The sequence below is a fragment of the Crinia signifera genome, chromosome 8 (genome assembly GCF_055691185.1).
Source record: "Crinia signifera chromosome 8, ASM5569118v1, whole genome shotgun sequence".
NCBI lineage: Eukaryota > Metazoa > Chordata > Amphibia > Anura > Myobatrachidae > Crinia > Crinia signifera.
The window spans coordinates 40,159,459-40,174,917 of record NC_139224.1 but is presented as its reverse complement, the minus strand read 5'-3'; the positions used below and the strand labels follow the sequence as shown (position 1 = coordinate 40,174,917).

The 15,459-nt window shown below is 41.4% G+C and overlaps 1 protein-coding gene across 1 annotated transcript; it reads right to left on the bottom strand.

The window, feature by feature from the left end:
* Window positions 1-319: 319 nt before the first annotated feature.
* LOC146026988 (uncharacterized) lies at window positions 320-4,008 on the bottom strand. The gene is made up of 5 exons (XM_083158015.1): window positions 3,857-4,008; window positions 3,661-3,762; window positions 3,260-3,358; window positions 2,909-3,016; window positions 320-1,002 (listed from the first exon to the last, which is right to left on the bottom strand). The coding sequence occupies exons 2-5, from the start codon at window positions 3,662-3,664 to the stop codon at window positions 401-403; spliced, it is 813 nt and encodes a 270-aa protein (XP_083014141.1). The 5' UTR covers window positions 3,665-3,762; window positions 3,857-4,008; the 3' UTR covers window positions 320-400.
* Between the last annotated feature and the right edge of the window lie 11,451 nt (window positions 4,009-15,459).

Below are 15,459 nucleotides of genomic sequence, written 5' to 3'. Positions count from 1 at the left end.
AGTGGTCCCTCTCTTTATAGGTGTATGTATGTGTTGTCCAAGTTGCCTAATCATATATTTCTTTGCAGATCTGTGATGTTCACCAATGCTGGAGTTGGACTAATCAATCACCATATACTTCCTATTTTGGACCACATTCTACATTTTCAATATTCTGTACTGTGCGTGTGTGGCCTGTGTATTTTGCCTGTCACATAACTCCGTTCTGTGAGGTAGACATTTAAACCCACTTACCACAGGTGTGTTTTTGCTTTGAAAGTGACATTCTAATAGCATCAGTGCTGTGTTGTTGCATCAATGGAAAGTGACGACACAAATGTGTTGTTCAAACATAACTTTAATAAGCACATCAGTGGCAACATAACATCATTGCCTTGGACACAGTTGTATGAAGCAATATTCATTTACCCCCACGCTTTGACGCCCTAGACCCCTTTGCAGGTTGTGTGTCTTTTTGCGTGTGTCTGGTTGTGCGGCGTGTGGGGGATGGGAGTGGTGTTGTTTGACCCGTGCCACTGCTGCTCTGGGAGGCTGGGCTGTGTGCGGCTGCCAGCAGATTGCGTTCCTTAAATGACACTGAAATATCTTCCAACAGCCTGCTGTGTGTACTCTGCTGCTGGATAAGGGATTCCATAATTGTTAGCATGCGATTTTGGAAGGTGAGATTTTCTACACGCATCTCTGTCATGCACTTTAAAAGGGTCCGGTTGTCCTTGTGCAGGAGAGTGAGGGTTTTCCCAATTCGCGAAATCTCCAAATGGATTTTGTCCATGTTCTGGGCTTGTCGCTGCAATGCGGCTTCGCCGCGCTCTTGTTGTGCTGCCCAGGATGATGTGAATTCCGCACCTGGACCACAAGCTTCCTGTGGTGGACATATTGGCAATTGTGGCCGCTGTTGAATTTGTCTGGGTGGAGCTGATGGGTTTGTGTCGCTGAAATGGGCCAAGTAGTCATCCTCCTGTTCTGCTGCTGCAGGTGCATTGTCCTCTGGTATCTCCACACCTGTTATAATGAAAGGTTATGATGAATATTTTGTCATACTACATTTATGCTATCACACTAACATTGCCTTATTGAATAATTTGACACAACGAATTAGTTTTGCAAGTGAGAACTTCTGTTAGATATGTGACAATGTAAAGTGACCATATGATGTAAATAAAAACATATATCCTAAGCATTATGTTATTCTTGCTCAGTCATCTTTTCCTGAAATGAACATGCCTATATGGGTATTATACTTTCATACCAATGATAACAATGACAGTATGGACACTGTAGAGGCTGCTGAACATTATTGTGTGTGTGCTTGTTGGAAGCGTTGGTATGGTTGCAAACACTCGATGTGCGTTAGCTTAGAAATGCATCTAACCTGACAAATGTTCATACAACTATAACCATTTGTTGAACATAATTGGCACTATACCAGGCATCCTCAAACTATGGCCCTCCAGCTGTTGTGACACTACACATCCCAGCGTGACTTGGCCAAGTTTTAGCATGTGGTAGTACCCAAACTCTGGCAGCCCATGATGGGACTTGTACTTTCACAACAGCTGGAGGGCCAAATTTAGAGGATGGCTGCACTATACCATGTGTTTGTTAACTGCTGTATGTGCACATTAACATAGTACTGTGATTCCTGGTCAATTCCCCTGTGTAATGACTAATAAGGCTGGAGCCTAATAAATGCAGCTAATGCAATCACACAATCATTATTGGTGCTGTCACCATGAAAGGCTTAACTCTTCCACAGCCGCAATACTGTTTGCTAACCACATGTAATGGAATGCGAAATATAGCTTTAAGGTGTTAAAGGTTACTGGCAAATAATGTGTGTTGCCTAATTGCAAGCAGCTTCACTCTAATGTAGAGTATGTGATGTAAACTGAAACATTGGTGTCAGCTGCTGCACTGATGATGTGCCCAAAAAAGGTTGTGTTCATTAGTTGCATCTCCACATTAATTAGTTTGATTGTGTGGGAAGTGTGTTAGTGAAATTGGCATGGAAATGTTTGCAGTCCAACACACCCAAACCATTAACAAAGATGATGAGTGAGTTAGGTAAGTAATTTTATGAGTTAGATGTTTATTTTGGTTAGGCCCACAATCCACTTATTCTGGTTGTAAGAAGGACACACTCAGGCTCACGGATGGTGTGGCTTTGAAATATGCCATAGTGTAAACTAATTTCCATCTGACCTCTGTTCTGCTGGGCAGACATCACACCAACTTCCAATCAACCAGCCATCTGGTTGTTTGGATTGTTTAAAAGGTGGTACTGGATGGGAGCGAATGTTTTTGTTACTGTGGTTTTAATGTGGGCTACATCTTAACAACAACAAAAACTGACATGCAAACATGGTACTGTAGTTGAATCGGTTACATTTAATGATTTTGTCAGCTTAATTTAGAGCAATATCATGGGTTTTAAAACTCTTTTCAGATTGGACTTTGCACCCATCCAGTACCAGGTTTTTATTTTTCCCCAAACAACTACTTGTTTGGAGGGAAGTTGGTCTGATGTGTGTCTTGCATTAGGCGTTTGTTCAGACTAATCTAGTATCCCAAATTTCATGTCCGTGTCAATGTACATTTGCACAACATACAGCGCTTTTTAATTTCTGTGTGTGTGGTGGATCAGTGTTATTTGGGGTAGATTAGCCCTACTAAACAAACTCACCACACACAAAATAACATTAGCAACTACAGGAGTGTGCTAATTATTGCCTCATTGACACATCGATTGAACTCTGATTAACCACACCTGTGCTGATGAGCATGAGCAGATATTTTGCACATAAGCACAGGTGTAAACTTACATTTATCTACACTACAGGGATGAGGGTGTCCATTGCACCTGGTTATGGTCATGGTGTGTGTTATGTGTCACATGATCATAACTTACGTTTGTCTGTTTGTTGCTGCTGAGTGGTGTGGCGTTGTGGGGTAAGCACAGGTGGTAGAATCACCATTGGTCCAAGTGGTTGGGAAGTTACTGTTTGAGAATCTTGTGCTGAAAAAACAGAGATAAATGACAAGTGTCAACAATGGAAATTAAACCTTCAAGGTTCATGGCAATACTGTGCACACAAATTTCACAATGACACATTGTGGTACACCTGATGTGGATCACAGACACATGACACCAGCATGCTTTGCACCAATAGTCAAATAAATGCAGGATCAAATGTAGATGATGAACATCCTGGAAATTGCTTTACTCAAAACCAGACAATAGAATGTGGGAAAAATTTACCTATATCAAGGTCATCATCAGTGGCTTGAGGGGCCACCGAGACCGTTGCTGTAGGGGCTGACTGGCGCACACTCGCTGGACCAGCAGAAGGGCTTGGCGCTGCAGATAACACAACAATATATAAGCACAGTACCAACAACACTTCAGTCAACAAAGGTACATATCTGGAAACATATATAGCCGTTGGAAAAAACCTACATGGGAACATTTATGTACATACTGCAACCAATATACTGGTACTAAGATTTGTACACCAAAAACCACAAAACCATTCATTATTGGCCATGGCAAAAAATGAGAGAGAAAGAGAGTGTGAGAGTGAGAGAGTGAGAGAGAGAGAGAGAGACACACCAAATTACACCAAAAAAAAAAAATAAACATACATTGAAAAATAGGATTACCCATTTCGATCTCGAAAAAGTCCCCAAGGGGAACATTGTACACACTGGAGAGTGGTGTGGCATGGCTCCTTGTGTGGACATAGGCCGGTGCAGGACGTATTACTGTATGGAGATAGGAACATAAAATATTATTCCCACAACACCATACAGATACACACACACACACAGGCAAAGATGAGGATAAATTGTAACACACCTCTCCCAGCATCCGATACATCCCCTTGGCCATGGTCAATTGTGAATGAGCCTGTTGTCCTGTGTGCCCTTGAGGGGTCAGTGTGCGTTGCAGGACGGGGTGCTGTATGGATGTGTAAAGGGAGACATTCAAAATGTAAGCCAAACAGAGAGAATGGGAAACACATACAGACAGAGTTTATGCTGCAGCTGACGCTGTGAAGACATATTAACCTCTCCCGACATCAGAATGGCCATGGGCAGGGTCAGTGGATGATGCTGCTGATGACCTGTGTGGCCTTGATGGGACAGTGTGTGCTGCTGTGCGCAATGCTGTATGGTAGAGAGAAGTGAGTATTAAATTGACGAAACCATAGAGAGAGAGAGAGAGAGTGAGAGACAGAGAGAGAGAGAGAGAGAGAGATAGAGAGAGAGAGAGAGAGCCATACAGAAAGAAAGAGTACATGGTGTGTTTGTATTAGTGGTAGAACACATACCAGTCTCCACATCAAACAACCCGCCTTGCCCTTGCTCAGTGGAGGATGCTGCAGATGTCCTGCGTGACTGTGCCGGAACCGACCGTGATGGTACCTTGGATGCTGTATGGAGAAGACACAACAAAGGAAACTTAGCCAACACTACTAAGAGAGAGAGAGAGAGAGAGAGAGAGAGAGAGAGAGAGAGAGAGAGAGAGAGAGAGAAGTGTGCATAATGAGTAATTTGCCACAAACAATATCAATCAAAAGGACACAGACAATCTCTGCATGGCTGTAATGTGCACACCACAGTCTCAGTCACAGCTGCAGAGGGCCTTCCTGTTGGTCAATCCCCATGGTGTCACTTAGGCGCTTCTATGATTGTGGACTCATATAATATTTTGATGACGCACTTTATAACAATACACACCTGTGTCATCATCTGATAATTGCACATCTTGCAATGCAACTGAACCACAGTGTGCCTTTTGAAGTCTTGCAGCATGACGACTAGACACACCAGTAGTGTGGGGACCACGATGGTGTTGCTTTTGGCTAGACCCATGTTTGTGTCCGGACACAGAAGATCCAGAGGGGGATGAGGTGCGGTCTTTTTTAGCACGGGCAGCTGTGATTACATGCACAAAGAACAACAAATAACAACAACAAAATAATACAACAACAACACACACTATACATGTCCCCATTACAAGCCCTTACAAACACATGTCAACATAGTGGTTGTGTTGACGGAATGTGTCCATACAAAATTACTGCCAATCAGAAAAAACATGTGCGCCATGTATCATGTGACCTGCACAATTACACTAATTATTGAGGGTGCCTCATTGCTGATTAAACTATGTCAGCTAAATAACTCTGCACAGAACAATACACAGCAATATGAATCCCTTCCCCAAAAGTTATACTCACCAGCATGACGGGCATCAGAATCAATGACACCTGGTGGACTGATGACTACCTTGGGTATCAGAGTCGCCATTGCCCGCTCATAGGGCTTCCACTCAATGTGGGAGGGCACATTGGCCCCATACTTGCGCTCATGTTTCTCTGCCTTGGTCATCTTAGCCTTTACACGGCGGCGAATGTCATAGAAGCGCTTCTTACAGCTGGCAAAGTCACGCTGAATAGACCCGTGGGCATTGACCACTTCTACTACAGTCCTCCATATAGCTGCCTTTCGTCCAGCAGAAACTGCTTGCAGAAACAGGGGTGCCTTGTATTTCATTATAGTGTTCACAAGGGCACTGCTTTCAGCAGCCGTGAACATAGGCATCTTCTTGCCAGGGTTTTTGTTGCCCTTTTTTGAGGCAGCAGGGGTGGCAGCAGACACATCATCATCATCATCCTCATCATCACCCACACCTTCCTCTGGCATATATTCCTCCTCCTCCTCCTCAAGCAAATCATCACCCACCAACACCTCCTCTACCTCACCCAAATCCATGAAGCTATCCCCACTCTCAGACATTTCCCCCTAAATTCAAAAGGCAAACACACAGAAATATAAACACAAACAACACTAAACACACTCCAGCTCCTTCACTCTAACACAACACACACACACACACACACACACACAAATATAGACACAACAGCCACTTAAACCAAAAAAAATAAAAAACAAACTTTGACAATACAAAGACAAACAATAACACAAGACACCTTTCAGCAACAATACACAGTCAGAATTCACACTGATCAAAATACTCACCACACCTAACAAGCCACCTCTGCTCCTCTCTCCACACTCCAACCTACACCCACAAGCATTAGTGGGTCAAACAGGACTTATATAGGCCTGTGTGAGCCCTCCCATGTGTAAACACAAGACACCAATCACAGGTCAGCTTCCGTTTACGTCTTCACGTATGTTAAACTGTTTACGACTTTTCGTAATGTAATCTACGAAAAATCGTAAAATAACTAAGGTTTCAAACAAAACTTGTTACGACATTCGTATTTCAATGTACGAATTTCACGGACGATTTTTACGTACGTAAAACAGCATACGAATGGCTACGACATCGGAAAATACGACTTTTCAAAATAAAACATCTTTGTACATTCCATTCCGGAATACGAATACGTCTACGAAAACAGCGTGCGTACACATTCGTAACACCTCGACATACAAATACGAATACGAATTTTAATACGAATCCATATTAGTACATTTCCCTCAGTATGTCATGGGCATTACGGAGTGTTATATAGTATGTCATGGGCATTGCGGAGTGTTATATAGTATGTCATGGGCATTGCGGTGTGTTATATAGTATGTCATGGGCATTGCGGAGTGTTATATAGTATGTCATGGGCATTGCGGAGTGTTATATAGTATGTCATGGGCATTGCGGTGTGTTATATAGTATGTCATGGGCATTGCGGAGTGTTATATAGTATGTCATGGGCATCATGTGTGGGCTTATGTGTAATCGGAATTACAAAGTTCACTAAAATGTGAAATAGGCATTACGGTGTGTGGCATAACATGTAATGGCCATTATGGCATGTGGTATACTATATAATGGGTGTGCGGTGTGTTGGCATTATGTTGAAAATTTTGGCACGCGCCTTCGGCTCGCACTGTCCATATTGTCCCTCGTTTGCAAAAAATTTGTTGAATCCTGGCATAATGTGTAATGGCCATTGCGGTAAATGCATAACAAGTAATTGGCATCACGATGTGTGGCATAACTTGTAATGTCCATTAATGTGTGTGATATAACATGTAACTGGCATTATGGTATGCAAAATCAAGAATGAAATTGAAGCAAAGGTTTAAAAAAATCAACATAAGGCGGGGCTGGGGCGGGTCAGTGGGTGTGTCAAGGGGTGGGCCATTGTCCGGGAATCTCTCAACAAAAAGGTGGTCACCCTACTATAGATGGAATCTGATTGGTTGCTATGGGCAACATCCCATCTTCAATAGGACTCCCATCTTAGTAGATTTACCCCTTATTGTCTACATTCTATATAATGGCATTCTATACCACAGCCAAGGTTTCAGTTCCAAAACTAGACAGACCCCTGGCTTCTGGTGCGTATGCAAATCTGAAATGGCTACAAATGGTTGGTCCATAAAGTGGCCAACTCCATAAGTAATTGCGGAACTGACCTATGCTGTGACCTGTCCCCTCCTCGATGCGCAGCACAAGAGGCCCAGGCGCATTGTGTTCACTATGTAATTGTTGTAACTAGGTTACCATGTCACATACAATTAGAAAACAACTATATTTAAAATGTATGCTTCTCCTTCAGCATATATTCGACATTGTGTAATCATAATAACATTTCAAGTTGAGATAATTATTTGTATGAGCAACATATTACTGCTACCATCTGCAATGTAAATTAATGATGTGTATTTTCCATAGACAAGTTATCCCAGACTTACATGCATTATTTCATCCATCCATGATCTTTTTGCTGTGGGGATCATAGAAAATAATTGCAATGGCGTAAACAGAAGGGATTTAGCAGGAACCGACTCCAGGTCAGGAATTTTGCCCCAAAGCAGAGGTCCCTAAGAAGATCAGATGTGCATGAATTAAGGGCACAAAACAAATACAGTTTGATGCGAGTCTCCGGGGTGTATACAATGCGGCCGGCGAGGGGGTTTTTATGGCAAGGATGGTTTGTTTTCACAGAGGATCACCGAAAACAAGCCTTCCTCTGCGTTTAACCCCCTCGCCGGCCGCTCGCCCTATTCTACGTTCCAGGTTAATCCTCACCATCATAGGATGGCGCGGATTCCCACAAATGTTGAGGTTTGCGGCTAATGCAGAGAGCCCGCTGCATATAGCCGCGAGCCTCACCATTTTGACAGCCGCACACGTTGTTTCTGCCTCGCTTTTTAGAAATAGCGAGATGGAAACGGCGGGTGCAAGGGGTTAGTTGAATACTGAGGGCAGGCTATGACCCCTCTGAGTATGCCATGATCTGTAAAATGACTGACACATGGGAAAAAGTCAGTGTATCTGTAACTACGGATAAACCAATAGTAGTATTACTAATAATCTTATATTTAAAAACATATATATTTCGAAGATTAATTCTTAACAGAGGGCTACCCGAGGCCTTTAGCAAATTTATGTGGTGGTCTCCTAATACAGGGGCTGATGAAGAGTTGGCCACTATATACATTTTTTTACAAATTTTCGTTTAATTTGGACCTGCGTATGTGCAAATCTGGATATGTGATGTGAATCACGGGGCCTTAAACTCCATGGCAATGATTGACATGCTACTGACATTTGTGGGTGGAGAATGGAAGTGTCCCAAAAAACGGGGTCATATTTGTTCTTAGACACAGCATCACTGGAAGGCCCATACACACTAGATTTTCATTTCAAAAGATCTCTGAAAGGTATACCTTTCACCAAAGTAGTGCATACACACTGAGCTATTTTCCCAAAGAGCAAGAGATTTTCAGGAGGCGAAAGACTTTGCTGACTTTGCATAAAGACCCATACACACTGGGCGACTTTCACGTGAAAAACGATGCCCAGTGTGTACAGGGCAGCGATGAGCAGTGAGCGCTGCCATACCTGCCAACATTGGAGGAGATTGGGGTGGGACAGGATGCGTGCCTCAGGCACACGGCGACTTTTGAGGGGCATGGCCTGTTGAAAAAGGGGGCGTGTCATAAGGCCACTCCCCCGTTTCCCACTGCTGTGGGGGCATGTCCAGCAGCTCTGTAAGCTGCTGGCCAGCCCCCAGGCCCTCTGCCTGAAAGAATAGACGCTGTGCGCACAGCATCTATTCACGGACTACAGGGGGGACTCCCAACTGCCCCCCCTGCCACGGGACAATGCCAAAATACCAGGATGTTCCTGCGATAAGCGGGACAGTTGGGAGGTATGCGCTGCTCTGTGCTCCTGCATCATCTCTGCAGGCCGCAGCTCATCTGCTGGTATTACCATGGCATTCCCATGATAGCGATCATCAATGTCCATACACGCTGGGCAAAAACGCCCAGTGTGTATGGACCTTTAGTGACCTTGGTCTGCAGCTTTGTGTCTTTATGTGGTCATGAGAACTCCAGTAACCGAATATGTTATCACAATATCCTGTGTATCTCTTCCGAAACAGCTTTTCATCACACACACTTCCTATCCCCAGTTTATCAGTAATCTACACACCACCTGCTGTTTACCGTATAATATTATAGCTAAAGAGCTCAACCTTGCAAGAGACCTTACAGAAATATTCAACGCTTGAAGACTCTTCATAAGAAATAATGAGTCATTTATTCCCTGTCCTCAGGGTCCATGTAAGGTTTCCTACAAGTTGGCCCATGTGAAAATTTTACATGCGAATAAAATAAGATTAAAATTTGAAAGCAAGGTTGGTGGTTTGTAATAGGATGAAAGAAGAACCGGTTCATTGGTAGCCATTTCGAGTAGCCGAGCAAAACTGATCCGTATCGACACATCCAGGGAAAGAACTCTAGGGTCAAAATGTCAATATTTAACCTCGATTTTTAAACAAACAATACAATGTGCTGATCTAAATGAACAATTCGTCAGAAGCAGAGAACTTAATCTTCAAAATGGTACCTCATTTATCAATTTTGGTTAAGAATGAAGGGAGAAAAAGGTCACCAAAAATCACCTTCTAGAAATAATACACACACATTCCTCACTTAACGACCGGGTTCCATTCCTACGACTCGGTCGTTAAACGAATTGGTCATTAAACAAAAGTGTATAAAAATACATAAAAATTGCATGCTCCCTAAATTTGGGACAACTCTCACCCCAAGCATTTACGCACTTTAGAGAGGACCCCCATACCATTGAAGTCCTAACAGACCGGGACACCTCCAGAGTACCTACGGAGATTGTAGATTGGAGTACCATTTCCTAACAAGCACAGCCGCACTTTAGAGAGGATCCCCACAAGCCACTTCAGTCCTCCCAAAAGGACCGGGACACCTCCAGCAGCATACTGGGATTATACAAATTGGACTCCATACTTCATCCCTCTTCAATCATGCTGGGACTTTTGAGAGACCAGAGCAGGTTATACAATTTATTTTCCTTGGCAGGTCCACATATTATACCATTTTTTATTCAAAATTTGCTACACTGTGTTTTTTACTGCTGTTTTTTATTACATTTCATTATTAATAAATATGTATTGTACAATATATTATTTGTATCATTAAAAGAGTGCTGCATACCCCTCTTTTAGGTTGTTAAGTGAGGAATGTCTGTGTATGATATTATATTGTATTATTTCTTTACATGCACTCTGTAAGGTAATGTGGCCCCTTTTTGGAAAAATATACATAAAGAATAAAAGTAATACTACTACTAATAATAATAATAATAATAATAATATTTTATTATTATTATTATTATTATTATTATTAATTAAACATTAATGTAAATTAGCCAGGGGCATGATAGAAATGCTGCAGTGAAGGCATCTGGTCCTTGGGATTTTCACGATTTTTGTGCCTTATCAGGCTTGAGATCTCTTTGATAGAGTTTGCTGTTTCGTTGCTCTGCCATATCAAAAGAACATTTGGGAAAGTTAGCTTTCGTTAAAAAATTAATTGCTTTCTCTAATGCGGTCTTCTGAGTATTTGAATGTTGCTGAAGATTAGAGAAATCCATATAGTATTCTATTTTTTATATAAATATTTTTAGTCATGGGTATGATGGGAAGTATATTATTGCGAATTTTCAATTCACAATATAGAAGAGATAATTGTATCTGTCTCATTCTCCTTCCATATAATCATTAATGCAAATTATCATTTAATGGTTAGTTCAGAAATAATTAGGATAATTTGAATCTTTCAAACATTGCCAAATCTGAGAGTTTATGTTGCTGTTCCAAGTTTAGTCAACAACAGACCCTTTCATAGCTTTTTTTTAACCCTGTAGGCTTTGGTAAGAAGGTGGCCCCTAATGGAGCCTACACACAGGGCATTGTCTAAGCGACCTCACTAGAAAAAAGAGGCCCTGCGGGTCGCTGTCGCCTGGTGATTAAGATCCAGCTTGCTGGATAAATCTAGTTAATCGCCGGTCAGGGCCAGTGTTCTCACTGGAGAACACTGGTCCTATCAGATTGCTCAGCACACAGTGCTGACACATCGCTGTGTGCTGAGGGATCTGAACGATTTACTGTACATTGCTCAGATCTCTCACCAGCGTCGCCCCATGCGTAGGCCCCTTAAGTACTGTCTGAGGTTACAAGAACTACTGGGTTGTTCTCCAGCAACCACTTTTTGGCATTAAGATGTGCGGTCTGGGTTTGGCAGATACTGGGAGAATGTTACCTGACTGGCTGCATTATGCCAACTGTGAAGTTTCCAGTGAAGGCCAATATTAATGCTTCAGCATACATACACATTTTGGACAATGCGATGTTTCCAACTTGGTGGCAACAGTTTGGGGAAGGCCCTTTTCTATTCCAACATGATTGTGCCCCAGTGCACAAAGCAAGAACTAAAAAGAGTAAAGACATAGTGTGATGAGGTTGATGTGGAAGAATCCCTGACCTCAATCCCATCAAGCTCTTTTCGGATGAACTGCAACGAACCAGGCCTCCATATTCAACATCGGTGCCTGACTTCATAAATAAGGCACGTCCAAACTATGGCCCTCCAGCTGTTGTGAAACTACAAGTCCCATCATGCCTTGCCACAGTTTTGCTATTAGGGAATGCTAAAACTATGGCAAGGTATGCTGGGATGTGTAGTTTCACAACAGCTGGACGGCCATAGTTTGGAAATGACTGTCATGAATGCTCTACAGAATGAATGGGCACAATTTCCCACAAAAACACTCCAAAATCTTGTGGAAATCCTTCCAAGAAGAGCAGAAGCTGTTATAGCTGCAAAAGGGGACCAACTTCATATTAAAGTATCTGTATCTAAATACAATGTCATTACAGGTCCTCTTGGTGTAATTGTCAGACATCTGAAGACTTTTGTCCATATAGGGCCTGATTCTAATCGCATCACTCCCTCCACACGACGGAGTTAAAATCACATGCAGCGTGTGTCCGTGGTCTCTGAAACACTGCCATCTACTGGCCGAGTGTGAAACTACATATTTTTGCTCACACAAGCATGAGCACAGAAGGTAGCAGACTAGCTTTCAAAGCTTTTGCTTCGAGGGGCCTACTAGTATATATACACACCATTGAGATACTCGCATGACCAAAGTACATCACATAGGATATTAGGGGGATATTCAATACCCACCACTATTTCCAACGGGGGAAATAGCGGCGGGCGCCTGATCAATGCTGTCTTTCCCAAAAGCATTAAAGAAGCAGATCGACAGAACAGGCCTGACTATAAAAGCTGTCGGGCCCGTTTCTCGTCAATCCACAGGCATTTACGCGGTCGCGCTTCCTTTTCACCGACCGGCAGTGGTGACATTGAATCCCGCCAACCAATACACAGGTGAGCAAAATGCATATGCGCCAGGGTCACAGCTGTCGGGACGTACCAACAGTAGTGACCCGGGATTGAAAACTCCCTAAGACTGCTCATAGCAGATATAGGCCGATCCATATGGTTTTTTAATATTTGAAAGAGTCACATTAACTATTTTGGACCTTAAATCTTCACCGTAAGGTTACATTTACCTTTATAATCTATATTGAGGACGGGTAACGTCATAAGATTACAAGTGGTCGTCTTATTTGTATAGAGATCTGCTAGAAATAAATGATTCCAGGGTAATACAAAGCAACCACTGATGAAGTGAGTGCCGGACGCGGTCCCAATAGTCGGGATCCCGGCAGTCATTTACCCGACTGTTGAGTTTTCGGAATCATATATCTCTCTTATCCCAATAATTGTTATTGAGATTGAAATATTATATAAAATATATTTATTATATCTGGTATTGATATAATAACATATATATTTGACGTCTGCAATTATATTCTAATAGACCTTACAATACAATATGCAGAGTACTTGTCATAATTTGATTCCCCAAATATGAGAGTTCAAGACTTGTAATTTTAGCTCAGAAAGTCTGATATTTATTTACAGGCAAAACAAACCATTACAGAATACATTAACACAGTAATTTATGTATATGCTATTATATATATATATCTATATACGCCTCCTTGCTTATATTACATAAAATGACATTAAAACAATCGACAGTCCTAGACTGCTACAATACTGACATAAATGACATACTTATACCCATAAACGAACATTCATAACTACCATGTTTACTGTCAGACTCTCACTCCAGCCCATTCCTTGGTTCCTCTCGCTTCTGATGTCTTCTCTCACTGCATAGTGTGCGTGTCTGTGAGTGTCTGTGTGAGAGTGTCTGATCTATCTGTCTCTTTCCTTATATCACAAATTCAGTAATTGAAATTGCCTGTTCCCATGCAATAATGTTGGTTCCCAAGACTCAAGGTGTCATAAAATCTAGTCTTCCTTAAGGTTAATCAAGGATCTGTTTGCTCAGGCTGTGAACAAAAGGGTTGTTTCCCTGACCTGTCCTGTCATAAAACTTATATCCTGGGCACAGGGGGTTTTATGACTCCCAAACACATCCTGAAGTCAATTGTATGCACATCTGCCTTGACCCTCTCTATCAGGCATACAAAGTACTATATGGACTTAATTAATAAATATCGATTTATCTGGGGAGGGTAACAACACTCTATTTGCTTAACAGTATGCCTTAGACATTTTGTCTCCTAAATAAATTCAGTTGCATTTGATATGTTGCAAAGTGGTCCTTTATATTATTTAGTAAAACAAAAAGCTATACTACGATGTCTAAACATTAAACTCTGATATTCTAATTATTAAGCTATTCCTATTTTTATATACACATACATAATATATACTATGGTTAAAATCACATTACATTAATGATGGTATAAAACAATATCTATATGCCTATATGGTAACAGTCCCCCGCTTGTGACCATAAGAAATTATTTTGATTGGTCACACAGTAAATTACCATAATTGTTTCTTATATATTTCCAAACATTTCTTTTTCAAACTATCCTAAACATTAAATAACCATTGGTATGAAATATCCTTCATTTAATTAACCTATTTTACCCTATAATAACTAAATTTGACCAGGGACAGAGGTTATTTATATTCAGTATTCATGAGGAAAATATTTTCATTGCTACAGACAGTTATATGCCACGCCATGGCTTGCCTTGTAGATGTTGTTTGGTCGATGAGTGAGGACACTTTCCTTGTATTGTTGCTCACATTGATTTCCTGGCTGAGTGCTGTCACCTGTGTGGGTTGCAGTTCTTGGAGACACTTTACATTTGCAGTATGGTGGACGTAGAAGTAGAATTCTTCATAGACGCTGTTGACTTGCTTGCCATGTTGCCATGTATAGAGGGAATGTGTGTGGCCCTTGGAGTGCTGCGGTCTTGATAAATTTCTTCACCACAGTTTTGCAAAACATGGGGGCCTTTGATAACCCTCATTAATGCAGTCCTTAGCGAGTTTGCTTTGTATATCCTTTACGATTATCGCTGTGATCGTGACAAGTGTCCTTGTGCGTCCTTTAAGATTATCGCGCTGCAATCATGATAAGTGTCCATGTCTCTCTTTAACCCTAACCTCGTTGTGTTGAACAAAACAGTTTGTGACCTTGAATACAGCAGTTGAAACTTTAACCAAGTATTTTTCCTTTAGTGGTTGATAAGAACATTTATCTTCAGGCATTGGCAGGTAAATGTCTGGGGTAGATTCTAAAGGATCCACTCCATTTATACTAAATTTCCTCACTGAATAATAATTTACCATTCAGTCTCTGATCTCTTACCTATCCTGTCCTATATACTATGTTATCTTAAACTAAAATAACCATACACCAGCTAAATCCAATAACTAACAATAATATTTTGATTTGACGTATCTATGAAAACATCCTATCAATACAACAAATGACTATGATTTTGCTTCAAACAAATATTAAATATCTGTTAAGAATGGGTTTGGCTATATCTGATTCCATCCAGTGTGTGTGATATGCAGCCATGTGCATATACAATAACTACAATATTCCATCTATGCTATTATTCATTCTCTTAGACTTGGTTAAGTCTGTATTCAGAGAATGATCCAACAACTAACAAAACCTTT

Excerpts from the sequence above, each read along its gene's own strand:
- LOC146026988 (XM_083158015.1), bottom strand. Across the intron at positions 3,017-3,259 it reads TGATGATGACCTTGATATAG|CACAAGATTCTCAAACAGTA; the intron begins GTAAATTTTTCC and ends CTGTTTTTTCAG. Across the intron at positions 1,003-2,908 it reads GCAGCAACAAACAGACAAAC|GTGTGGAGATACCAGAGGAC; the intron begins GTAAGTTATGAT and ends TCATTATAACAG.